The sequence below is a fragment of the Sprattus sprattus genome (assembly GCF_963457725.1).
Source record: "Sprattus sprattus genome assembly, chromosome: 17".
Taxonomy (NCBI): Eukaryota; Metazoa; Chordata; class Actinopteri; order Clupeiformes; family Clupeidae; genus Sprattus; species Sprattus sprattus.
This window is the reverse complement of record NC_137915.1, coordinates 21,665,457-21,692,674: the sequence shown is the minus strand read 5'-3', so window position 1 is coordinate 21,692,674 and position 27,218 is coordinate 21,665,457. Positions and strand designations below refer to the sequence as shown.

Genomic DNA, 27,218 nt, shown 5'->3' with positions numbered 1-27,218 from the left:
TTATTTTAAAAGTAGATGTATAGCCTACTCCAGAAACACTACTGATAATGCGTTATTATAGTTTTTTTTATTAAAGTGTATTTCCCCTTGTACAATTTCTTTCCGGACTCCTTCAGTTTTTAGGATGACCAAATATCCATTATTTAAAAATTAATTTAACTACGAGTATGTTACGATCTTAAACTTAACAGCGAATAATCTAATTTGAATTCTAATCAATTTTTGCATGTAGAGGAAAAAGATTGATAAATGGTATTTCCAGGACCACTTTGATGGACTTAATAATAATAATAATAATAATAATAACAATGAGAAAGATACAGCTGCATTGTAGCTGATGTTACATTAGCTCCAAGCGAATCATTTGAAACTTAATTACATTTGCAATATTGGTACTTATATCTTTGTTCCCGGGTATTGCCCTGGAACATGTATATGATATTAGCAAGAGTACATTGGAACAAGAGCGTGAAGAAACTCGTAGTCGGGGCTTACACTTTTTCCACCCCAAAACATGAATAGATCATAGTTTTGTATTGAGTGTTGTGTCAGATTTTTGAAAGTGCAGGTTTCGGGTAACGCCCACTGAGTTCCCTGATCCTCGGACAGGCAGGCAGAGTGTAAAATGGCGCACAGCTGTCGGTGGCGGTTCCCTGCTCGGCCCGGAGGGAGCACCAACTCGGGCACCGGGAAGAGAGCGGGCCGAATCCGGGTCACCGCGTCCCTCCGAAATGATACTGCGGCTCATACGAACACAGTTGGGCTAAGACACGGTTTCGATGCGGCGGTACAAGTCTCCTCTGCAATCGAGAGCAACCTGCAGAAATTTCGGGATGTTTTGGGGGAGTCAAGCGGGTCCAGTAGCGGGGAGGTAAGCAAGACCCCAGCTAACTAAGCTAGCTACAGCTCTAGCCAACGTTAGCTTACTTGTGATTTTTATTTCATATCAGCTATTCAGATACATTGCATGTCAGGGCGCAGTCTTGTCAACAGCTCATGTCATTACCTTGTAACAACTTCTGTGGCTTGAACGAGCAAGCGTAACCACAAATCTAGTAACATGCTCTCATCCATGTGCTGTTTTTCTGCTCAGTGGGGACTGGGACTGTTTGCAGAGCAATGTTGGCTAGTTGGCTACTTAGATAGAGAGATCTCTTAAGCTTGCTAGTATTGGCTAACACTGGTGAGAATGTTAGCGTTAATGATAGCGGTGAGGGTTAACATAACAGCCAAAGAATAACATTAAACTGACGTTACCTTGTATAACGTTAGCTTAATTAACAAAGGCCAGATCTGTTGTCTACTTAGTACACTTAATAACCACCAGTTTTTTTTAATATTACTGAAACGTTAAATTTATATATAAATGCGCTTTAACGTACATTGGTAGCCTTCCAGTTAACACACCATAACATGAACACTCTAACTCGATTCACTGTTAAATTCTATAGCTTGCAAACGAGAGAGCATCGTTAGGAAAGCTGTATTTGTCATTGCTTTGGATTTGACAGTATTGCCTTGAGCTCACCATGTCTATGCATCAACAAAGTTAGCTAAGTAACTACTTAGTTTGTGATGGATCATTTGGCTTCATAGTGAAAACCACATCCAAGGCTTTGCATGATAAACTGATGGAGAACCCTACCTTATGAAATGTGATTTGGCTGGAAGTACCTGATGTGCGTAAGCTAAATTAGCTAACAAGCTATCCAGTTTCACAGCTAGCCAGACTTCAGAGAAGTATCCCTAGTCAGATGAAGTCCCTCAACGCAAAACATTTCAAATCACTGAATGCTCGGTATCCGAATTTAAATTTGTGTAATTTATAAATAGACCTGTAACACAGTTATATGATGTTTAACGTATGCGCGTGCCAACTATATGGGATGTAGGTCTTCGAGGATTGAGACCTTATGTCAGAATTAACTTGGTTTTATTGGAGTTACATGAAGTAGCTAGATATCCTAGTCAAGTATGTTGATTCCATAATGTTTCTAAATCTATAACAATATCGCCTCATATTGATCAAAACAAATGTTTCTCAACTAGCACGAGATAGCTAGTTCGCTCGACAGAATGACTTCTGAGTTGCGGGGAAGAGCGCTAGCTGGCATCATTAGCTAGCAATCTGCTACTATCAAATGCTACAGCGTTGCTGCATTTTTCTTATCCATACCGACTATTATTTTTAGCCAGCATTATATTTTGTGAACTATTTATAAGCTATTTTGAGGATTTCTTCATTATACTTGGCCTCTTCTTCAGGACCGTTATGTACCACGCTAACTGTCGTAGCAACTGTTAGCTACCAAGCTATTGCTGATGCATAGGAAAATGGGAGGTGGACATGTTTTTTTCGTCCTCACTCAGTGCGTAGTACCAAAATAATTTCAGAGATGGCCACACAGGAGAATGTGAATGAGCGATCGTCTAACAGCCATGTAAACTTTTATTGTATGCAAGAAATTGGGACGGTAATATGTTTTGTTGCGGGAAAAGAAAGCAGTAGTTTGGAATCAAGCGGTCTGCCAGTCAATGTTACAATAACACCGCGCGGTTTGAGTGACACAATTATGTGGGGGTGTGTTACTGCTTACAACCATCTTCCCTTCTCACCATCATGCACGGTAGTGGGAGCACAAGGCGGTGCTGTTTGACATTGCATCTGTTGTGAAGATACTGTTTGAGGTGATTCAAATCTTTAGGGGAATGTAAATTAAAGAATAATGAAACAGAATATGCTAGATTGTAAAAAGCGCCTGTTAGGAACGCCTTAGCCTTAGAAGTTTTGTGAATAATAATAATAATAATAATAATAAAAGGTCAACCTACAAGCACGTGTGTGCACTAGTTACTTGATTGATCTCTCAAGCTGTCTAAAATGCACCATTCAAGATGTGTAGATTATTTTACTTCAGGGGAATTTATAAATGAGTGTTCATTTGTTTAAATTAAGGGCTGTTGAGTAGAATACCATTCAGTTTGATGATAAGTATGCACATTTCTTAATGTGTAACTAAGGTGTAAAGCATACACCAGTGGAATTGGTGGCAGAGCATAGATGTGGTAAAAAAGGAGTTTACTCTATCAACACATTAGGGTTAAACCAGATGGAAACTCATTGATTGTAAGTAACACTGAAATCTGTCTCAATTTAGGGTGCTTTGCTAAGATTTACTTTTGCAGTTGTGCCCTCTGCAACCTCGAATACTACTACAAAGCAAGGACACAGACAGTCCAAAATCCTCATGGAACTTGCAGCTTGTAAAAAGTTGCAGACGCAGCGTTGTGATTTCATTCAGAGGGGGTTGTTGTGCCTGGGTCGGATTGTGTGGCTCATCACAGCCTGCTGAGCTCAGGGAGCAACATGAGGCCAACGCGCTCAGTGCCCCTCCTTAGTGGCTGACTAGCATGGAAAGCACAAAGCTCACTGAACTTCTGTGTTGTGTGGTTTCGCAGGCCTTGACAGTTGAGCATCCTGCACTCGGGCAGTGAAATCAGGACTTGTGCCTGCTAAACCCTGCAAGCACTGCCCGAACAAAATAAGACACCTCTCTGTTTCCAAAACAGTTTTATCCTCACAGTTTTATCTGTCAGTTAATTCTGTAATGATTCTTTGGTCTACTGACCAACTTTTGCTGAGATTGTGTTATCTACAATTCTATTTGTGTTGGAACTGTTGCACTCAGCCACATTAGGATGCAAGGAAAAGGATGATGTATGCCTATGGCTTAGGCTACTGTTACAATTCAGCATCTGCTTGCACATCTTAAAAGGATCTCCCTTCTCTTCAAAAGATCATAATCAGTAGCAAATGCAAATGCTAGGGAGTGTGGGAGGGGTTAGGGGGTAGGGGGGGATGGAGACTGAATAGATGGAGCACATGCTTGCTCTGCCCCACTGGCTTCAGCCGGCAGAGAAGAGTCCAGCAGGTGTTTGCCCTATTTCTCTAAAGAAGCTCCAGCCCTGGCCCCCACCTCCCCCACTCCTCCCCTTCCCAGACGGCACGCGGGGTAGGAGCAGGAAGCTTTGTGTCTGCTTTTATTCCTCAGCTTGTGAGGCGCGAGTGGCTGCCCCGGCGCAGATGCAGATATCAAAGGGTGCAGGGCAACTTTCACTCCCCCCCTGCCCCCCACCTCACCCCTCTCCCCTGGGTGGCTGGCTCACTCGTGGGGCCCTCCCATCCACGGGGCTTTATTTTGGCTTTATGGAACCACGCCACGCCAGCAGTGTGGCCTCCTTTGATAGGGTTAGGGGCTGGTCTCCCTCTTAAAGCTCTCTCGTGCGCGCCAGGCGCATCTCCCAGCATCCAAGCAAATGGACATGTCTGCATAGAAAAGTTGTTTGCTTTTATCTAGGGTTGTTTCTACACATGCTTTTCAGGCACACACAAACAATCAAAACACAAAAGTCACTGTGGAAGTATAGCTCTTTGGTTTAGTTGGAGGAAACGGAAGCAAATTATAAGCTATGTTATAACACATTAAGTAACTAAACCATACAAAAATGAACTAAATTAAAATAGACAAACTAAATAAATTGCTAAAACCTCCTTAAAAGGTTTGTAGGTGGAAATACTGGTGGCTCTTTGACTTGACAGAAGGAGAAGTGTGAGAAAAGAGCTTGCCCTCCCATTCTGGAGTATGCTGCCGTTTTATGAGCCCCATGGATGAATGACCCCGATAACAAGCTTTGTTCCTCTCTCCTTCTCCCTTTTTTTGTGAGTGGTGTTTGGTGGCCCCGGTGCTGGGCAAGTGTTGCTTGCCATGTGTTTGGGCAAGGCGTTAGAGCTGGCTATGCCTTAGTGGTACAGTGGGGAGAAGAAGAGTGTTTCCGTAATCTGATCTGAGTTTCCCCTTCTTTATTTTGCTATTTGTGACTGCTCTCTTCCCCACTCCTGTTGTCTCCAAGCTTTCATGAATGACTCAAGCTGTTTGCAGACATTGCACACATGTACACATTCTCTCTCTCTCTCTCTCCCTCTCTCTCTCTCTCTCTCTCCACTTCTGTCTTTCCCTCTGTCTTTCATGCTTTCTTAATATGCTCCCTTTCTTTTTCCTTATCTCTTTCTTTCATGCTGTGCTACCGCCATTCTTTTTCTTACTTTTGTTCTCTAACTTGCTCTCTCACATCACCAAAACATTTAGTACTAACATGCAGCACTACTCATTGTGACTAAGCACATGTCTATGTTGTTGACATGTTTCAGTGGCTTGCTCTGTCGGGCCTGGCAGGATGTGGTTTATGTATTGAATAGGTTCTTTCTGACATAATAGGTGAGTGTTGTTTCACTGTAGTTTTTCTAAGCGACGTCTCAGTCTCAGATCAGCAGCACAAGGTTGTTTACATTTTTCGCTCCTCTGTTCCCTGGCGTCACAAGATGTTGTTGTTTACATGCTGCAGGGTCTCCCTCTCTCTCTCTCTCTCTCTCTCTCTCTCTGTCTGACCTGCTGTTGGATGTTTGTGTGTGGGAGTGTCTCCCTCTCTGCGTGGCTTTTTGGTACACACATGTGGAAGGGAGCCCCTCTTTGAAATGCTGTAGAATCTAGTTATTTACATGTTGCACCGCCTGCTTCTCTGAAGTTGTGCAGGATGTGGTTTTAACAGCCTGGGGTTTGCATACTTTGCTGCCGCGTCGCGTGGGATGTGTTCATGTGTTTCACAGTTGGGTGGAAGAACACTTCACAAGTGCAACTTTGAAGTGTTGGTGAATGTTTACATGATACACAGCGTCTGTCCCTGCAGCTGAACATGGAATTAAAGGTTATAATTTGCATTTGGTGCCTCGCTCTGACGTAGCAGGATGCTGTTTACATGTCAGTGGGACTGCAGTTGTGTCTCCCACACATGCAATCAAAAAGGGGAAAGGAGAGTGTGAAAGAGAGGGTTGTTAAGAGCAGTGGTAAGGAGTTCTTTAGTGCAGTGAGCTTCCCAAGGACATCAGAAAAAAAAGGATGACCCTTTTTCTGACTGTTGCTAGACTGGGTTATGCCTCCTCTTGAGGTATAAATGTGATTCATTACCTGTCCAGCAAACCATTTAAAACAGAAGGCTGAAGGAAGAAATTAAGGCCAGAGGCAACACTGATTGATGGGAAATGTTTTGTTTTGTGTTCCACCTGACGTATAAAATGGTGAAGGAAATGCTTCTCTTCATACACTCTGTCAATCCAATCAATGCTCATCCTCACATCCACCTGGAAACAGCAGTCATACATTTTTCGCAGCAGTGAATTTGTACTGGTATTTACGTTTGATTCCAAATTTACCATTGACCTCCGAGGGGCCATCAGGGACAGCCAAGGAGCTGCAAATGGCCCTGGGGCCGCACTTTGCCCAGGTCTGCTCTAAAGATTAGTTCATAGACCTCAGGCGGCTTGATTACATTGTGATTGTTTTCTAATATTCAGGACAGGCAGTGTGGATAGAAGGGATGATGCTTGTTGCTGAAACCGAGAACTGCTGTGCCCATATGGGCAGACATGAGCTGGTGGCGATAACTCGCACCCAGTCTTAACTTTCAAGCCTGGGGCACTTATGCAACCTGGGTCCCGTACACAACCAAACTTTGCCAGAAATGTTGCTTTCGGCTAAGCTACTAGTTCCATCGCTCCTACTTGACGACAAGTGTCAAATCAAAGCAGGTCATACTGACACAGATCATCAGATTTGCCAGAAATGTGGGGAACGGCAGGGAAACAAACAGTCGCTCCTTTTTGCCTGGTCTCCTCTCTTCTCTTTTTCCATAAGCTGCCTGTGAGGATGATGAAAATGCAGTTCATTAGAGAACATAATGCTCCATATAGACATGCAGTTCAGCCAGGATTGCCGCGACCTTACAAGATATTAGTCATCTCGTCAGATGCTTGAGCAGATGTGACAGCTGCGTCAGAGAAACATGAAATGTAAATTGATGTTTCATTCTTTGAAACAACCACTTGGTGTTCTTGATAGCCACTTTAGTCCCTGAAGGCTTCCCGTCCCCCGCCTTTGCTATAGTTTCCATTGATGTGTTCTGATATCAGTTTTCTTTACCATACATTAAAGACCTAGGCCTTATATAGTGCCGCTGGATCTCATGAATATAAATGAATGAGCTGTCAACAGTAATTGACCTTTTCTTGAAGTTGACCGTTTGCAAACGTCAGATGCATGTTGTTTAGCAACACCAGTGTCTGTACTCTTAGAACATGTACCATTCTGACCTACTTTTTCCCTCTGCTGATATGTTCAACTTAAAACTCTATACCAGGCCACTGAAAAAAACCTGCCCTTTTTTACTGCTGCAAAGAAACAAATGATGGCCAGTTGGGAAGTGTCTGTTGACCACCGGAAAAGCACAGAGGCTAAAAATGACACATTGAATTTCCCATAAGGCCTCTGATGGCTTTGACCTCTGATGGGAAGTGATGATGTCTCTTGTCTCTTTAATGTCACATTGAGGGTCCCATAGGGCCTCTCTTTGACGTAAAGCAACCCTATACCCACAGGGGCGAGTGAGTCAGTACACACCTTTCTCAGATTCTATCAGCAATCCCCCCCCCCCCCACGCACACACAAACCACACACGCACGCACACACAATGACATCATTACTCAGCCCATGTCACACAGCTGCTGCTAAGTGGAGCCATGGTTATTTTATAAATGGGTGACTCACCTCTTCTCGAAACCCGCAAGGGAAAATATTCTGTGTCTACCTTGAGCTAAGCACGGCAGGTTTGTGTTGAAAAAGCTGGATAATGGCAGCCATTGGGATGGTTTTATGCAGCTAATGGATGTAGTGGCAGGGAAAGATAAAAAGAAACAGCGCACAGTCACAAATGCCACACGAAAGAAGCTGTCAGCAAAATACTAATACTGTGTTCATGACCTCTATCTCCTGTCATTCCAGTCATTCTCTCTTCCCCTCTCTTTCCCTGTCACACTTTATCACACTCGCTAAATCACTATGCCACTCACTGGAAAGTGTTGACACCTTCTTCAGCAGAAAAGTCAACCGTGCATTAGAAGTGTAATAGCCCATTATCTTGTGCATTTGCACTTAATGTAGTCAGTGACTAATTATGGTTTCAAATCGAGAGGGTCCAACACAGTGAGACTCCCAGTGCATCAAGCACCTTTATGATACAGATAATGATTATACTGAATGAGTAAAGTGCTTTCAGTGTCTCAGAATGACTGTTTAGGGATGTGGAGACCAAAAGCTGTCACATTAAAGAATACTGTTATGTCTGTCAAGTAGATCATTACAGTTCTAAAAAAAGGATTTTATGAGCCATTTTGTTTCCTTTACAGGAAGAGGCGTTTTGTGGCTTTGGTACAGTCAGTGAAAGCAGAAGAATACAGAGTCCTTCAAGGACCTTTTCAGGTAAACTAAACACTGATGTTTACCACCAGCTTAATTATCAACATAGATCATTCCCTGGAAGTCCTGTCGACTAACCTTTTTCCATTTTGTTTATGTTGTTTGTTTTTGTCTCAGTCCCATCATCAGCTCCTGCAACTCCAGAGAAGAAACCGAGAGGGCGTCCGCCCAGGGCCCAGGCCACACAGAGACCAGGCGTAGGCGCTGGCCCCGTGCCCGTGCCTTCTGTCTCCTCTATTCCCCACAGAGATGCCCTCTCACATACAGAGAAAGTGAAGAGGCCGCCGGGAAGGCCTCCCGGGTCGGGGGAGAGGAGAAGAGGCCGCCCGCCGGCCTCCGGCAGTCAGAGGAGCTGGCAGCAGAGCGGGCAAGCGTCAACAGACGAGGCGTCGGCTGCCAGCAGCGAGCATGGCTCGACGCCAGCCCAACACAAGCATGCGGCGGAGGAGGAGCGGGAGGGGAAGGTGTGCAAGGTGTCCAGACAGGCGGCCAAACTGAAACGGCTGCAGGACGTTAAGATCGGCCCTCTCAAGTCCCGGCTCAAGGCCGTGGTGGGGAAGGCTGTGCCGGTACCCGTCGTGCCAAGACGGAGGCGGGGGAGGCCGCCTTCTGCGGAGCGCCTTAAAGCGGAGGCTGCCGCTGCTGCAGCCGCCACCGCTGCTGCTCGCTCGGCCTCTTCCGGCTCCTTCGCCGAGCTGTCCCTTTCAGACACGCGCACTGTCAAACAGAAAGCCTTCAAGGTACGGGGCAGGGACAGAGACCTGGATCTTCAGGCTGCCCAGCAGCTTTGTTCCCAAGCTGACCCACAAGCCAGCCCCACGGAGCCCCACAGCCCGCCTTCTTCGAAATTCGGGAGGCCCCTGGGCCTGCGTCAGAGCCCACGCCACATCAAGCCTGTGCGCATTGTGCCCCCTTCCAAACGCACAGATGCCGCCATTGCCAAGCAGCTGCTGCAGCGTGCCAAGAAGGGTGCCCAGAAGAAGAAGCTGCTGGAGAAGGAGGTCGGCGGACCCCAGGGCATGGAGACGGGCATCCGGCGCCGCCGGAGGACCTCGCTGAAGAACATCCGGCAGTTCATCATGCCCGTGGTGAGCGGAGTGTCCCGACGCGTCATCAAGATGCCCAAGCGCTTCATCGACGACGAGGCCAGATTCAGCACCCCGCCTCCACAGCAGAAGATGCCCCGCCTGGAGACGCCCACGGGCATCTCTGTGTCGACGGTGACGCCGGCAGCCCCCCAGCCCAACGCTGCTCCCTCCCCCACACTGGTGGCTACTTCCTCCCCCTCCTCTGTGGCCGTTTCTGCGGGTCTAACTGCGCTGGACAACCTACCCCCACCCCCTCCCCCGGCGCCTGCCGTTCCCAGCAGCAGCAGCGGCAGCATTCCCCCCAGCCTCCTCACAGGCGCCTCAGCAGGGGGCAGCTGCAACAACAGCAACGGGGGTCGCTTCAGCAGCAGCGCGGCTTCGTGTGGCTCCAGTGCTGTCTCCCAGCACTCCTCGCAGCTCTCCTCGGGCGAGTCCTCCCGCTCTAGCAGCCCCAGCCTGGACGACTCCTCCTGTGACTCACAGGCCTCGGAGGGCACACAGGCCCTATCTGAGGAGCCCGACCACTCGCCGTCGTCTCAGGGTGAGCGGGAAGAGGCTGTGCTGATGCACGCCTCACGCCCTTCCTCCCCACTGTCGGAGCACGAGCACGAGCACGAGCATGAGCACGAGCACACAGGACTGCTGGAGCGTGGCAGACGTGGCCGCCGTGGGCATGGCGTGAGGAGTGGGGCCGGCCTGGTCGGCAGGGGCAGGAGCAGCCTAATGGGAATGAGGAAGAAGACCATCATCAGCCCAGCCACCGGCATCCTCATGTCCTCCTCGCAGGTGGGCTCGCACCAGGCCTCCTCTGGCGCGCCATCTGGCTCATCCCCACCACCCCCTTCGCAGCTGCTGGGCTCTGGCCAGCACCCGCAGTCGGCTTCCTCCAATGCGGCTGGTGTTGGGGACCACCACTCCCACTCCTCTTGGATCATGCCGCGCGGCATTGCACCATTCCTATCTGGTCCCCCAATGCACGCGTCGTCCCATGACAAGCGCCGTTCAATTCTGCGCGAGCCCACCTTCCGATGGTCGTCGGCACCCTCCCACAAGCCTGAGTGCTTCTCCTCTGCGAAGTACGCCAGAGAGGGCCTGATCCGCAAACCCATTTTTGACAACTTCCGGCCTCCGCCCCTGACTGCGGAAGACGTTGGCTTGGCCCGCGGTCCGGTCTCTGGAAATGTGGCACCCTCGGGATTCCCCACGTCTTCTGGCAGCAACGTCGGATCAGGGAGCCGGCTCTTTTCTCCGCTGCATCACCACCACCATCAGCACACCTCCTCACGCTTTGAGGGGTCATTCCAGAAACGCAGCCCACTGCTCCGTGCCCCCCGCTTCACCCCCAGCGAGGCCCACTCACGGATCTTCGAGTCGGTCACGCTCCCCACCTCCTCGGGCAGCAGCCCCGGCTCCCTTTCCCCCCTGCAGAGCTCCTCTCCGTCAAGCAGGAGCTTGCGCCACAAGAAGAGGAGGACCTTCGGGCCCCTACCTGGGCAGCCCCGATCACCACACTCTATGACCAGGAGGAGCAGTCATCCGGGCTTCAAACCCGGCAAGAGTTCCTCCCCTCACATGGGCAGCTCAGTTTCTTCTAGCAGTAGTGCCAGTAACTCCACATCTCTGCCAGGGGTGGCCGTAAGCCCACTCGCTCCAAGTGCCTTAACCCAAGCCCCCTTCAGCACCTTGTCTCCAGGCACCGCAGGTCTTGCCAGCCACAGTGGCACAGAGGGGCGCAAAGTTGCCTCCGCAGCCGCTGTTGGTGGACTGGGTGCCGTCGGCAACTCGGCTCCTTCTTCATCGTCCTCTCCGTCGCAGCTATTTCCTCTCTTCACCCCAAGCACTCAAGGTCTGGGCAGCGGCACACAGCCGACCCGCGAGAGAAACCTCTCGTCCGGCCACGAGGCGCCGCCTAAGGAGAAGGAGAGGGAGTCGGAGAGGAGTCGGGAGCGTGAGAAGGAGAACAAGCGAGAGGGGAGGAAGGAGAAGGAGCGGAAGGGAAAGGAGGCATCTTCCCACTCTACATCCAGCTTATTTGCCCAGGAAGGTAAGGACTCAGAAAAGTCCTTCCCGACGCTTGCCCACAGGAAGACCCCCGGGAGGAAGAAATCTGTGTCGGCTGACTCGGGGGCCGAGGCCTCACCGGCTGATAGCAATGCCAGCCACGCTGTCAGCAGCACCCCCTCGTCCAACGGCCGGCCTTGCAAGAAAGACCGGCTGCCTGAATGGGATGTGGAGGTCGACAGAGGAGAAAAGGAGGACCAGGAGAGGTTGAGCACGCCGGTACCACCGGGGCCAACACTGGAATCCATGTTGGCCATTGCAGAGAAACAACCGGTGGCAGATAAGAACTTGGCTGTGCTGCTGAAGAAAGCGAAAGCACAGCTGCATAATATAGAGAACAAGTCCCTGAAGTCCTTAAAACCGTTAGATCAGCCCAAAGTGCAGGTGAGTTGGTGCACACACATGTATCACAGCATGCTTCCCCCCCCTCCCCCTCTGATGGTGGCCAAAGGCATGAAATGAGTCATCATTACTAAAATTAAAACTGTCAGAAGTTCAAAATGAAACTTTTGGGAAAGTCCAACCTTCCGTGTCAGAGCATAGGGGATTTCTGATTCTTGTCTTTGATGCTCGTTCAGAATGGGGGAGGGTTGCAGAATGCTGCTGCTTTTGTATATTGTAATGCTTTTTGGGAGGAATGCTTTTCCCAGATTTTCTCGTAGTGTGATGCCTTACATGTGAAAGATTTGAGTGCATTTTATTGACCTCTGACATTGGCGATGATGCCTCTTTTTCGAAGGGTCAGGAGAGTGACTCCTCAGAGACATCAGTCCGTGGTCCACGCATCAAGCATGTGTGTCGTCGTGCCGCAGTAGCTCTGGGCCGCAACCGGGCTGTGTTCCCAGACGACATGCCCACCCTCAGTGCCTTGCCCTGGGAGGAGAGAGAGAAGATCCTGTCTTCCATGGGGAACGATGGTGAGAAGCCTACCCTTCTGCATTGGTCACATGACCAGAATTGCATGCCCACATTTCCACAGCCATCATTCTACAGCCATCAGTTATTTGGTCTTTGACAATTTATTTTTTTGTTTTAGACAAATCATCGGTGGCAGGCTCAGAGGAGGCGGAGCCACAGACCCCTCCCCTTAAGCCAGTGACGAGGCAGAAGCCAATCCACGAGGCCCTGCCCAGGAAGGGCCGACGGTCGAGGCGCTGCGGGCAGTGTCCTGGCTGCCAGGTTCCCGAGGACTGTGGCGTCTGCACCAACTGCCTGGATAAGCCCAAGTTTGGGGGCCGCAACATTAAGAAGCAGTGCTGCAAGTAAGTCTGAGTGTCTACACACAAGTGACTTACTTTGATAGCCACCATTTTATTGTGTGTGTGTGTGACTGCAGTTGTGATTGTTGTTGGAAGGTCACTGTGGCTCTTTTGTTGCAGAGTGAGGAAGTGCCAGAACTTGCAGTGGATGCCTTCAAAAATGTTTCTCCAAAAGCAACAAGTGAAAGGTCTGTGGCAAAAAGACGCTTTGATACATTCTTCATGTCTTATCTCTGGATCATTCTTCTAAAGGTTTTCCCCATCTCTTATGTTATTAGGTAAAAAGGACAAGAAGAAGAACCGAATGTCAGAGAAAAAGGACATGCATTACTCCGTGAGCACCTCAAACCCAGAGGCTAGACCCACACTGAGAGAGGGCCCTCAGAAGAAGGGTGAAACTCTGCCCTCCAAGCCAGGAGACGACAAGCTGAAGCAACAGCAACATCAGGAGGAGTCTTCTCCGACCCCTGAGCCAAGTCCTCCACCTGAGGAACCCTCCTCTCCCCCCTCCACGCCCACACCTGAGGAGTCCAAGCAGCCCCAGGCGCCAAGTGGCGGCCCCTCCAGGAAAGAGCGGAAACTGCAGCAGCAGCAGGCCACCACTTCTCCCCATTCTAGCCAAAAAGACCCTTCCCCATCGCCACCCACCCCGTCACAATCCCCAACCCAGACACCCCCGCAGAGGTCCCCACAGAACCCTCTGCTCTTAAAGAAGGAACCGGCAGCCAAGCCCCCCACTGATGGTAAAAAGAAGCTACAGCAGCAGCCATCTTCACAGCCACCTGCCCCTGACACAGGTCAGTTAGAGCGTTAGGCAGAGCTGGCTTTTTTCATTTGAGCCCTGTTGAGTTGAATTATAATTTATGTGCATAAAAGTGTGTTTTCTTTGAAGTCTCATTTATTTTCTGTCTGCTTCTAACGATTAAGGGCCTGACTCAAAACACTTGAAGAAACTTGCTGCACGCAAACTAAAAGAGAAGGTTGGTTCAAGTTTTCTTTCTTCTAACCTCTGGCGAGCCATAGCGTTATCTCAGCAGGTGGTTCACCTCCCACTGGTATGAATATCTTCTGTTTGTGCCCCCAGCCGGAGAAGCAGGCAGCAATCAAACCCAACGGCGGTACTTTAAACTCCCTGAGCACTCCCTCGACTGGGGTCCAGAGCAAACAGCAGCAGCAGACAGCGCCCTGCGACGGAGTGCAACGCATCAGAGTGGATTTCAAGGAGAGCCATGACATCGAGAATGTTTGGGAGATGGGCGGCCTGAGCGTCCTGACATCTGTGCCTATCACGCCGCGCATGCTGTGCTTCCTCTGCGCCAGCAGCGGGAATGTGGAGGTGAGTCACTAGTCGAACAGTGGTCAACGTCAGATCAGTCCACTGTTTACATTTTTACATATTTACTTGAAGAGATGCACTTGTCTTAAGCCTCCTCTGTCACTGAATATACAGAGGTGAACCGTGTTCATGCCTCCAGGCCTGCTGCTGGTCTCTGTCCTAGTCATCGCTGTTTGAGCTCAAATGAACCTATGATCTTGACGGTTTTAAATGTGATTGTCCATTTATTGATGTTCCATAATTTCCTGAGATCACCAAACAAGCTGTTAAGCAGAGCAGACCTTCTTCGGTTATTCAGGAATTAATCAGTTGAATCAGGAATTGGTAACAGCTTTCAAACTGGCTCAAGAGCTGTACGTCTTGAAAGAGAGTAAGAATAAAACAAACTATTGGTTTCCTATGCGCCTTGAAAGTGGTGGAGAGTGCTTGAATTTCAGATAAACTAATTCAAGGACTTTGAAGTATGTGACATTGGTCAAGACCCTGAATTCTGTCAACTATTGCAGCATGTCTGTCTCATACCCATACAAGACTGGTTTTACGCTTTCACCACGACATCCTGAAGCCTTGATCCTTGAATAGTTTGGCTGTTTATATATTCTAAAATATTGCCATTCAAATTCTACCCACGTACTGAAACCATGCAATTTTTTTTTAGGAAAATGCTTAAAGGAATTTCTCTTGACGTCTGTCACTTTGTCACTGCCTAAAACTCTTCTTCTCTACTGCTGCACTTTGTTAAGGCACAGATCTATACAACTCTGCTGTCAGTACAGTGCTTAAGAAGACTGCTTGCTGTCAGCACTAGCATAATAAGGAGCCCATTAAAGATGCAGTCCGTGATTCTGGTTTCGCGAAAGATGTTGATATTTGAGCTCAAATATTGGGGTTGGTTTTGGCTCGGGTCAAACTACTATGTTTGTTCCCCATTTACTGAGCTAGGACTGTGTACAAACACTGGAATAGCTAGAGGACTGTGAGGAGCGATTCGCTGAATTTGGCAAAAAGTGTATGGGATTAGAATCACAGTCTGGACCTTTTTGAGTGAATACAATCCCTCACTGACATCCTGTCTTCCCCACCTCAGTTTGTGTTCTGCCAGGTTTGCTGTGAGCCTTTCCATCTCTTCTGCCTGGGGGAGTCAGAGCGCCCCCTGGAGGAGCAGCTGGAGAACTGGTGCTGCCGGAGGTGTCGCTTCTGCCACATTTGTGGGCACCCGCACCAAAATACCAAAGTAAGACACTGTGTACCACAGCAGCCTTTTGGTAATGCATACCTGCTGTGTTTGTGGGGGATAGTTACCAACTAAATCATATACCACATGTGGGTAACACTGCAAGTGTGCAACATATGCAGGGTTTTAATCAAAAGCATTTAATATCTCCAGCTAAGTGAACCAAAGTTGTACACATTATCATAAAAGTTAATAGGACCATCATGTTCTGAGTGAGTCAGCTCGCTACTCCTCAACAAAAACATTTTTGTGGCTACATTTGTTTTCCCCTGTCATCTTAAAGTGGCCTTATGTAGACCCCAATGGATGAAAAACTACTGTGACTAATCCCCTTTGGGGCGATCCTCTCAGGGTCTGGTTCCTCTATGCAGCCTTAAAGAAGGCCTGCAGAGATGCTCAAAAGAGGGCCAACAGGACCTCAAGCTTATGTGACTCATGGAGCTTACATATTGCACTGTTTGTTCTAACCCTCCCCCCGTAGCAGCTGCTTGAGTGTGACAAATGCCGGAACAGTTATCACCCCGAATGCCTGGGCCCTAATCACCCCACCAGACCCACAAAGAAAAAGAGAGTCTGGGTACGTATGGGCTCTGCCTTTTGCCAACTGTGAGTCTTGCAGTCATAAGTCATCAGTCATCGGAAGAGTGCATCTGTAGATTATTTTGGAGGTTGATCTTAACAATGTCTACTTAGATAAGTATGATTAAATATGTAACAACAGATTATTTACTACTAAGTCAGAAACCAGACACCAAGGTTTTCTCCCTTCATATTTGCACAAACTGCTGCTAAACTGTATTGTACTGTACATTAATCTGTATTATAGATAAATGTTTGTGAAGTGTGATTAAAGACATGAAGGTGTATTATGTACCACTGGGTAAGAAACCAGAGAAGTGCTTATTCCTAGTCCCTTTTCTCTCCTCCCCTCAGATTTGCACTAAGTGTGTCCGCTGCCAGAGCTGTGGGGCCACCGAACCAGGCAAAGCCTGGGATGCTCAGTGGTCACATGACTTTTCGCTGTGTCACGACTGTGCCAAACTCGTCGCTAAAGGTCAGTGTGGATTTCATTTCAGGAACTGGACATGCTGTTCAAAGAGGAGAGAGAGAGTGAGCAAGCGAGAGAGCAAGGGAAAGAGTGAGTGAGAGAGAAAAATAAAGAGAGAGAGAGGAGGTAGAGAAATAGAGACAGACAGGTGGGGGGGGAGAAAAAAGGAAGTGGGGAAAAGATAGAGAGATAGAGAACAAGAGAACGAAAGTGAAAGAATTGAGGTAAGGCAAGTGCAGAGAGAGGAGGTGGAGAAAGATGGATAGAAAAAAGTGTGGAAGGTGAAATAAAGATGTGGGAGGAGAGAGAGCCTTAAACGAGGTGCAGAAAGAAAGAGGGAGTTTGTGTGAATAATGAACTGTGAATCTGAACTGTGTGCTTCCTTGCAGGGAATTCCTGCTCTCTCTGTGATAAGTGCTATGATGACGAGGACTATGAGAGCAAGATGATGAAGTGTGGGAGGTGTAGCCGCTGGGTGCATGCCAAATGTGAAAGCCTCACAGGTAAGAGGAAATCCTTCATCTCATAAATCTGGGATCAAATCCTGTGGCTCAGACTAGTAATACCATATTCATTGGCGTACACCACAGGGAACACATGTAGTGATTTCAGAATCTCCACTAGGGTTTGGGTATGAGTGTCCGTGTACGTGAGTGTATTTTTAATAAGTTATAGGTTCTTCCCACACTACGTTTTTGTGTAAACAAGGATATTCTCATCTGTAGTTGTAAATGTACATATACAGCATGACAGAAAGTTCAACAGGAAGCTTTTATTTCCCTCTTAAAGATGAGATGTATGACATCCTGTCCAACTTGCCGGTGGCCTACACCTGCGCCAACTGCACAGAGAAGCAGCCCGCAGAGTGGAAGACGGCCCTGAAGAACAAACTCCAGAGCTCCGTGCACCAGGTCCTCACGGCCCTGCTCAACTCCCGCACCTCCACCCACCTGCTTCGCTACAGACAGGTAGGCTCACCTGTTCAGCGCCAGGAAAAAAGCATTTATTTCTGATGTAGCTTTGAGTCAGCAGACAAAGCTGAGACCATTTACAACTTACCCCTGTACTGGTCAGGCCTTTGGATAAAGGCATCTGCTTATTCAAATAAATGCTCTTTGAATACTTTTCGGTTGCTTAAGCGTGTTTTTATAAGTCTTGCTCTCTCTGCGTAGCCTGTGATGAAGCCCCCAGAGCTGAACCCAGAGACGGAGGAGAGTCTGCCCTCCCGTCGCTCTCCTGAAGGCCCAGACCCCCCAGTGTTGACAGAGGTCCCACCCCATACTGACTCGCCACCAGACCTGGAGTCTGTGGCAAAGAAGATGGATTTGGGCCGCTACAAATCAGTGGTGAGATGAAACTGCCTGATTAAGTGCCTATACACTTGCTTCTGACCAGTTAGTCAAGTGAGTCAAGTGTCTGTTCGGATACACTTGGATGATTATTTGTGTTGCTTCTTTGTGATAAAGTGATATAGCCTCATTTAGTTTAATTACGTCAGTTTCGTCTTGTCATTGGCTCATCTTAGTAATGGGGGGAAAGAGTTAACCAATAAACATATTTCGTCGTTGTTCAATTAAATTAACACTCGGTATCACCCTGCCAGGTTTTGGCTAGCTGGCTATATGTTACATATTACAGTGTGCAAACACTAAGCCAGGCCTTATAGTAGGATGACATAATGGACAAAGTGTATTAGGTGTACATATCAGTGGAATACTGTCAAATTAGTTTTGTCCTTAATTTCCAGAATTTAAATCATTTGATTTGAACGTTCACTGTTGCTCTCGTTTCAGATGGAGTTTAGTGACGACATTGTCAAGATCATCCAGATGGCCATCAACGCCGACGGTGGACAACCAGAGAACAAAAAGGCCAACAGCATGGTCAAGACCTTCTTTATCCGGGTGGGTGGAATAAATAGACCTGCATACTACTCACTGAAATTTTGTCGAGAGTTTTTTTCCAGCATAGGTGCTAACTGTACCTTCCTCTGTCCTTTTTCACCCAGCAAATGGAGCGTGTGTTCCCCTGGTTCAAGGTGAAGGAGTCCAGTTTCTGGGAGACACCGAAGGACTCCAAGTGAGTAACGACAGTCAAGTTTAATCAGTTTAAGGGTGCCACCTGAATGCCCCGTATCAACCAATAGTAGAGTGTTTGTTTGCTCACAACTGACTTAACCACACAACCAATACAACCAATACAAAAGTGAATGACAGTGGTATTATGAGGGATTTTCTCCCATGTGCTGGACATCTGTCCTGGCTCTTTGTGTGCCGCGAGATCCGATTTCCAGTGGAAAGATATTCCACTCACCGCTGTTGGCTGCATGAGTGGTGTCACATTTCTGAAGCGTGGCTTTGACAGCTTCTGTGCTTGGCTTGCGGTCGGACTGTGGGCCCGCATAATTTGTTAGCGTGAAATATTCATAGGGTCAACTTGGCCGTTGGGTGGATCAGTTGCCACAAACACAATAAGGAAGGAGGGGCCTGGGGTGTCATTGCTTTGTTCAAAAGAAAGTGAAAAGCTTATCTAATCTATCACATTACCATCCTGGTTGTATGTCTTTGTGCTTATTATTGCTGTTCTCTTTTGGAAACTTAAGAAAACAGATACAGTGTTACACTTCTGGAAATCCACATTATGAACAGCATGGCATTAATTATGCTGAGATGAAAGCTTCAAATGATAGGAAACCACATAGTAAATGGAGAATATCCAAAGTCACTGTAGCATGAAAGTGTTTTCTAATCAATTAAAAGTACATTTTCATGCTTCGCTTTTTTCAGTAGCGGGCCTCTTCCGAACGCAGTGCTTCCCCCCTTCCTGGACCATAATTATGCACAGTGGCAGGACCGCGTGGAGCTGAGCAGTGCCGAGCAGCATCCGCTGGTGAAGATCATCCCTGCCCCGACCCACAAACCCCTGGGGGAGCCGGACTCCCCTGCCACCCCTCCCTCCCATCCTCCCGACGTCATCCTTGGTGAGTACGCCAAGGAAATCTTTTAACCCTTCAGACCCAGACCCAATGGCACAAGCAAGGCATGTAAGGGGTGATTCAGATTGGAAGGCTTGTGTGTCTGTTAATAGGTCCTCTTAACAAAGAGCAGTGGATACATTGGGCTGTGGTCTGTTTGACCAATGTTGTGCTTTTACCTGGCTTATGGTGTCTGATCCTCCCAAGGGACTCTGGCCTTGTAGTCATGATTGTTGTTTGTCTCCTCTCAGACCTTTCCCCTGAGGACAGTCCCGAACTTCTTCCTCCCCCCAGTCTGAGAGACAACAGGCAGTGTGTGCTCTGCCTGAAGTATGGTGATGAAAATACCAATGTAAGTCAACACGTAGCATCTTTAAAAAAGTATCAAAAGGATTAAAATGATTAGACTTTTCATAGATACAGGGAGCTCAGGCAGACTTTGCATTCATGTATGTGATTTTTATTTTGTTGTTTAAATGTATTTGTAGAATTCTTACAGTGTTAATCTATGACTATCCATGATAAAGTTAGCAAATATAGTACAAATATAATAATATTATTGATGTAAACTGTTGCTCCTTGACTTATCTGTCTCACAGGAAGGTGGTCGGCTCCTTTACATTGGCCAGAATGAGTGGACTCATGTAAACTGTGCACTGTGGTCTTCTGAGGTGTTTGAGGATGACGATGGCTCCCTGAAAAATGTGCACATGGCAGTGGTACGAGGCAAACAATTGGTAAGTAGTTCATTGCCTTTAACTAAAACCTGCTAGTCAAATACATGGTAGAGGCATATATATGCGTCATGGCTACCATGCCTCTACCATGTATTGTGGTGTATAAGTAGGTATGTGTGTGTGTGTGTATGTAGCCTATGTTTTGTTACATAGACTAGGTAAAGAAAATGCATACTTTGTGATCCTGTTTTTAAAATAAAAATAAATACCTTCAGATTCCTTGGTCTGTTATGCTTTTTATGCAATTTCAAAGGGTTATTTTTTACTTGGTTGTTGACTAGCCCTGTGTTTGTCTGTGCCTCACAGCGGTGTGAGAACTGCCAGAGACCTGGTGCCACCGTGGGCTGCTGCCTTACCACCTGCAACAGTAACTACCACTTCATGTGCGCTCGCCAGCGTCGCTGTGTCTTCCTCGAGGACAAGAAGGTTTACTGCCAGCGCCACAAAGACCTGATCAAGGGAGAGGTAAAGTGAAGTGTTAATCAGGATAATTGTGTGCTCCACCAAGCAGAAGTAAGGAAAGTGCAGGTCCACAGAGGAAAACCACTGGTTTGTTTTGGTCCCACTAATGCACATAACAGATTGATCAGTTCATTTTCTCAGTTTAAAAGCTGTGATAATTCATTCAATTAAATTGTATTTATCAATAAAATTGTCTCAAGGCGCTTTACAGAGCCCAGTGCCTGGACCCCCTTAGAGCAAGCACAATGGTGACAGGGGTAAGGAAAAAAAACTCCCTGTTAATTAAGAAGGAACCTTTAGCAGAAACACAGCAAATAAGGGGGGGCCAATCTGCTTGAGGCCGGCCGGGAGGAGGTAGGAAGGGGGGGGTGGGGGGTGTTATGTGGCAGAAGGAGAAGGGAAACAACAAGTGGTAGATATACAAAGCGTGCATATAGCATGCGTTTGGTAGATGTACATAATATTTATACAAACATCATATGGTAAATACATGATGCTTATAGGGTTACAAACCCATCGCTGTTGACACTTATTTAAACCTGAAACATCCATCTTTTGTTGTGCTTTACATAGCCACTTCTGTGACTTTCCCTATAACTCTTAAAATGAACGTGGACAAATATTCTCTGTTTTCGTATTTTGCTGACCAGGTGATATCAGACTCTGGATTTGAGGTAACACGCAGAATTCTGGTGGACCTTGGAGGTATCAGTCTGCGGAGGAAATTCATCAACGGGCTCCCCCCTGACAACATCCACATGAAGATAGGTCAGACACAGTAACCTTTCATGTTATTTCAATTTATTCTGTGGATCCATTTGATTTCTTCACAATGTTGCTAATTTGGGACCTGGAAAGATTAATCTTGAATTGTTATTTGTAACAGGCTCAATGACCATAGACTGTCTCGGAATGCTGACTGACCTGTCGGATTGTGAGCGGAATGTTTTCCCAATTGGATATCAGTAAGTGAGAACAGTATTCATGCAGAACAAGTATGCGAGTTGGAATACAATTTCAGTTGACTAATTGCAATATCTACTCACTTCTACAGGTGTTCAAGAGTCTATTGGAGCACCATTGATGCTCGGAAGCGTTGTGTTTACACATGTAGGATCTTAGTGTATCGCCCTCCAGTGGTAGAAACAGCAATTGACAGCATAGGTAGACTAGAAGAAACAGTCATTGACAGCACAGTACCCTGTGAGGAGAACTTTACCATTGCTCACAGCCCTACAGCGGTCTCAGGTAAGCCACAAAATCCAGTTTTTTGTACATTCTTTGAATGTTAATGTGAACCTTTGTGATAAACAAGAATACGTCATAAAAAAAGTTAATACTCAAACAGAAATGGAGATGACGACAGTATCTCAGCTGGTGAATTCAACGAAGCTGTCCTGTTGCAAGCCCACGACTGCAGCTTCCAGGCCAAAGTTGCTCTTCCGGAACAGGCATCCCAGTTATCCACCATGCCAGAGGTCTTCTATCTCCAGACCACTTCCCTCTCCAGGTACTTTTTGGATGCTTTTCTGTTTGCACACGTCTACACTGTGTATGTGAAGATGTTGTACAGTAAATTATTGTTGAGATGTTGTACAGTAAATTATTGTTACTCAAAGGCATTCTTGCTTTTGTGAAGTTATGAAACATGTCTCTTAGTAACGCACCTTATACCCACTGAAAATATGCTGAAAGTTTTTTTTGTACCTGGGTGGTATCCGCATGTAGTATGCCAGGAGTCAGAGTCAATATCAATAATTAAGCAAATATGAATTAAAGTGACTTCTAAACAAACTTTACAACATATTTACTGACTATTTATTCATACTCAATGCACAATTTACAGAAGGCACTATATTAGCATTATAGTGGCAAAGTTTGACTCCTGGTTTGAAGTCTGACTCAGACTTGCATTGTGGGACACATTAATTGCCTACCATTTTGACAACAGTCTTTCTTACTAGTTCACGTTAGCTGTTTGAACTTAAGTTGATAGACTACCACCACTGCAAAAACACAGAGACTCATGTGATATGGGTTACTTGAAAGTGTACTAAAGTATAAGATCTGGCTCTGTGGATGATTTAGATGTGCTTCTGCAACTTCCAAATAGAGACAATTAACTAATTTCAAATAATTGAGCATTTTTTTAATCTTTTATTTGTCAGGAGGCCTCACCAGTTCAGCACATGAAATTGTGACTGTGGGTGACCCACTGCTGAGCTTCAGTCTTGGAAGAATTGGATCCCGGCGACACAGCACTTCCTCTCTCTCAGCTCAGTTGTCCAGAAACACAATAACACCAACGCCACAAGGCAGTAATCTGTTCAGTCAGCAAAACACACTATCATCTTGTTCCATCATTTCTGCTGCCTCATCCCTCTCTTCCTACACATGGGATCGTGCACAGTGGGACACGGGCAAGGGTAGGCCCTTTGCTTGTGTGAAGTCCCTGAACTGTCAGGTTAGCGCCTCAAGCCCAGGATCTCAGCAGAGGCAGTTAAGTGTCACGGAAAAAGGTGACGGCAGCCGAGAACCATCTGGAAAACAGTCTGAAGCAGAGGCTGTGCAGTCATCCACTCTGATGCCAGGGATGAACCAGTTATCGCCACCTCTAGGAACAGCTGTTCTTACGGGTCACCAGAGGAGCAGCAGCTCCAGGAGTGAGAAGGGGAAGCAGGGAATGAAAGACACAGACCTTCCGGCCGAATCAACTCTCCTGTCTTGCCAGCCCCAAGCTGCTTTACCCAAAGACGGAGGTAATCCCATTCAGGAAGGGACACCAGCCGGGAAAGACACAGGGATGCCGGGGTCCCCAAAGCCTCCGTACCGCAGAAGTGGAGGGAGAAAGTCCCATGACTATCTGACTGGGCCTGCTCCTGCTGCTGCCATGAAACCCCGCTGGTCCTCTGGGGCCACAGTGGGAGAGGAGGACATTAAACGTGGGTCTCAGGCAACACCAGCAGTAACCGGCAGTTACAGGATGTCCAGCACCAAAGATACAAGCTCCAAAATGGGATTCAGTGGAGGCATTGAGGCATCTAAGGAGAGGGAGAAAACTACTAAGAAGATCAAGACCCCCCTCCACAAAAAGGGCAGTGACATCAAAACGCTCAGTCAAGACCAAAACTTTCAAAACAGTAACAGCAAATCTGCAGTACACATCAGCAACACCAAAGCATCTGGAACAAATGCAGTTGATAAACATGATGGTCAAGGAGGGAATAGATCACTAAAGTCCAGGGAGAGGTTCAGTGCCGAGAGCAAGAACAGCTCTAGTTTAGAGGGAATGCAGCCAGAAACAGGCTCTGATACAGGTATGAGGGCAGCTCACAATCAAACCAAAGCAAGCAAGGAGCTGATCAAAAGGGAAAAGAAACCCACTGGAAAAGCATCTTTAATATCTCCAAAAATAGACCCAAATGGGACCAAAGTGATCAGTACAGGCTCTGATACAAATCTGTCAACTGCAGCCACCCCAGCTAGTCAAGGTCCTCAGAGGAGGTCCACCTGTGCAGTCCTCTTCTCTTCACCGTCTGCCAGTTCAGAAAGCTCAGAGTCAGAGAGTCAAGCTCATCCAGAGGACTGTGAAGAACATCTGCGAGAGGGAGAGGGGCCCGAAGATGGAGAGGATCCATCCATGGAGGATGATGGCAGCATTGACAAGCACGAGGAAGACAGCGATGGGTCAGGGTCAGCGAAGCGAAGGTATCCACGACGCAGTACACGAGCTCGTGCCAATATGATCTTTGGTTTGACCCCTTTCTACGGTGTGCGTTCGTACGGCGTGGAAGATATTGACTTCTATGGAGGTGGAGAGGTAATTGGGAAAAAGCGGTCTGGAGTGAGCAAGCGTTCTGCTGAGGGGCAAGTCGACGGTGCAGATGATATGAGCACTTCTTTGTCGGAGGATAGTGGCGAAGATGAGGAGGGTGGGCTAAGCCAGTGTCCAAACAAAGACTCCTATTATTACAACTTCACACGCACCATCATCAATCGTAATGTCAGGTTGCACCCTGTAGAAGGTGTGGGCAGAGGGTCCCAGTTTGGAAGATTTCTGAATGAAAATGCTGAAGAAAGTGCAGGTCACATGGAAGAAACGGCAGCCATACCCCTGAGTCTTGGCCGTCCCCAAATTGGCCAGCTGGATGGCGTCGATGACGGCTCAGAGAGTGATGCCAGCTTGAGTACCAGCAGCACTACAACTGCTACAACGTCGGCTACCCACAAAACCTCTGGCAAAAGGAAGAGCCGGGAGAGTCGGGCAGATAGGATGGCAGCAGGCTCAGGAAAAGACTCTGACAGCAGCGCTGGAGGGGGGAATGGCGGCAGCAGAGAGAGCAGGAAGAATCAAAAGGAGTCTTGTGTGTCTCTCGGGGGCGTGAAGTCACAGGGACAAGACCCTCTGGAGGCACAGTTGTCCCTCACCACCGACCTGCTCAAGTCTGACTCCGACAACAACTACAGTGATGACTGTGGCAACATCCTGCCGTCTGACATCATGGATTTTGTGCTCAACACTCCATCAATGCAGGCCTTGGGACAGCAGCCAGAGTCATCTTCCCCTGAGCTTTTGCTAGGGGAGGGATATGGGGTTGATGTTAATCGGAGGAAAGACATACTTTTTGATGATTTTTCTCAACCACTGCCCAGCACTGAGGCTGTGGAGAGTGGCGTCACCTCGACCATTTCCGTTGAGGAGTCTTACAGCCTGCAGCTGGGGCTGCCCTCTGACCTCTCCGTGCTAACAACGCGCAGCCCTTCCGTTACAAACCAGAATCACAGCACCCTCATTTCAGAAGCTTCAGAGAGCACTATTTTGTCGTTGACTACTGATGAAACTGTGGAGAAAGCTGGAGACAAGCCAGGGGTCAGGACGTGCGAGGAGACGGAAGAAGAAGGTGGAGATTCGCCGGTAACTGATGACCAGCTGACTCCTAAGCATTTTATTTCCGGCATCGAGGGTGAGCACATTTCCGGTGAAGTCAGTCAAGTGGTGGAACCCGAAAACCAGGACGTCGCCAGAACCTCTGGTACACCAGGTTTACCAAGCTCACCTCCTTTGCCTCTGCAAGTTCAAAAATATATACCTGTCACTGCTGTAAGCTCTGGGCCTTCTCTGGTTGCTAGCACTGCTGTTCAAACCCCTTCCTCTCATCTCAAACCTGCCCCAGATAAATTGATCGTTGTGAATCAGCGAATGCAGCCACTCTACGTCTTGCAGACTCTACCTAATGGAGTAACACAGAAGATACAAATTGCACCCCCCGTCGGTGCCACAGGGGTTATGAGCACTAGTTCATCTGTGTTGGGCTCCATGACTCTCACTACAGGTCTCAACCCCACTCAGTCCATATTTCAAGCGGGTGGAAAGGGCTTAATACCCATGTCTCACCACCCTCAAATTCATACCCTTACTAATACTACTCAGGCAAGTTTCCAGCCTGTCATTCCCAACACCACATCAGGCCTCATCATAGGCATCCCCTCACATGACCCACAGATTATTGTGTCAGAGGCAGGACACAGGCCCGATTTGGCTCCCAGTGTCGCAATGGTCTCTAGTGCACTATCTCTGTCTCCCTCTTCGTCCGTGCTCTCCTCAGGACACGGCAAGAAGCGCCAGATTAGCCGGCTGCAGCCCCGCAAAAACAAGAAACTTCCTCGCTCCAGAAGCCAACCACCGTTAGCCCCATCTGATGTTGCACCCAACATGACCCTTATAAACTTGTCATCCCCTCAAATCACAGCTGGAATTTCCACACAGTCTGGTTTGGTTGAATTGGGCACGCTAACCACAGCAACCACCACGTCCCACCGCAAAATCCCAAATATCATTAAACGACCAAAATCAGGGGTGATGCTAGTTCCACAGCCTTCCATTTCCATTTCATCCAGTGCTCAGCCTGGCATCTTGGGGCAGGACTCGTCTACCCACCTTTTGCCGTGTACCGTTTCAGGGCTCAATCCAAACCAGTCAGTGCTGAATGTTGTGTCCATGCCATCCAGTGGAGCTGGCAATATTCTCGGTGCGAGTTCCGTTTCTCTGAGCACACCCGGACTCCTGAGTTCCACTGAAATCACAGGGTCCTTCAGCAATCTTCTTTTCAAAGCCAGCCCACACAATCTGACCATTCCAGACCAACAGATGGTTCTCCATGCCGGAGGGCCCATGATGCCGCAGCTGACTCACCCAGTGCAGACGTCTATCGCCAGTAGTATATGCGTTATTCCACCACAACAAACACTCAGCATGTCTGTGAACAAGCAAGTGGACCAAGAGAGCACCCTGCATCACCAACAAGTTAACCGAATCATGGCAGACAAACCACAAGCACTTGATCAGAGCGGAAATGTTGCAGGATCCATATGTCCTGCCCCCAGTTTGATGGCTCAGGACCCCAGCAAGCCAGTGGTTGGGGTATTCACCCAGGGTTCGTGGACTCTCCAAACAAATCAACAGCAAGTTTTCAAGTCAGCCACCACAGCTGCACCACCTACAGCAGGTGGGAAGGGGAAGCAAAAGGCCAAAAGGACTCGATCAACTCCTGAGAAGGCCAGTGGGAAGAAGCCAAAGGGTTTGCAGGCAGAGTCTCCCCTATCACCCCAGGGAGATGTGAGTTCTGCTGGTCGACAGTCATCCTCAGGGTAAG

General features: G+C 47.8%; 1 protein-coding gene across 2 annotated transcripts in view; it reads left to right on the top strand.

The window, feature by feature from the left end:
• Nucleotides 1–625: 625 nt before the first annotated feature.
• kmt2a (lysine (K)-specific methyltransferase 2A) overlaps nt 626–27,218 on the top strand; it is a gene marked incomplete at its 5' end in the record, with an annotated part of 34,616 nt that continues 8,023 nt past the window's right edge. Inside the window, 26 exons of one of the 2 annotated variants that reach the window (XM_080855317.1) lie at nt 626–871; nt 8,297–8,369; nt 8,484–11,899; nt 12,261–12,432; nt 12,552–12,777; nt 12,895–12,962; nt 13,053–13,571; nt 13,702–13,754; nt 13,859–14,110; nt 15,198–15,344; nt 15,826–15,921; nt 16,278–16,398; nt 16,782–16,895; nt 17,182–17,360; nt 17,565–17,738; nt 18,186–18,296; nt 18,401–18,471; nt 19,179–19,372; nt 19,618–19,718; nt 19,966–20,103; nt 20,410–20,568; nt 21,216–21,333; nt 21,452–21,530; nt 21,620–21,813; nt 21,914–22,075; nt 22,734–27,213. In XM_080855317.1, the coding sequence (XP_080711443.1) occupies nt 626–871; nt 8,297–8,369; nt 8,484–11,899; nt 12,261–12,432; nt 12,552–12,777; nt 12,895–12,962; nt 13,053–13,571; nt 13,702–13,754; nt 13,859–14,110; nt 15,198–15,344; nt 15,826–15,921; nt 16,278–16,398; nt 16,782–16,895; nt 17,182–17,360; nt 17,565–17,738; nt 18,186–18,296; nt 18,401–18,471; nt 19,179–19,372; nt 19,618–19,718; nt 19,966–20,103; nt 20,410–20,568; nt 21,216–21,333; nt 21,452–21,530; nt 21,620–21,813; nt 21,914–22,075; nt 22,734–27,213 (11,663 nt within the window). Of the gene's footprint in view, nt 872–8,296; nt 8,370–8,483; nt 11,900–12,254; nt 12,433–12,551; nt 12,778–12,894; nt 12,963–13,052; nt 13,572–13,701; nt 13,755–13,858; nt 14,111–15,197; nt 15,345–15,825; nt 15,922–16,277; nt 16,399–16,781; nt 16,896–17,181; nt 17,361–17,564; nt 17,739–18,185; nt 18,297–18,400; nt 18,472–19,178; nt 19,373–19,617; nt 19,719–19,965; nt 20,104–20,409; nt 20,569–21,215; nt 21,334–21,451; nt 21,531–21,619; nt 21,814–21,913; nt 22,076–22,733; nt 27,214–27,218 lie in introns of both variants that reach the window. The other variant, XM_080855316.1, reaches the window with a different exon arrangement.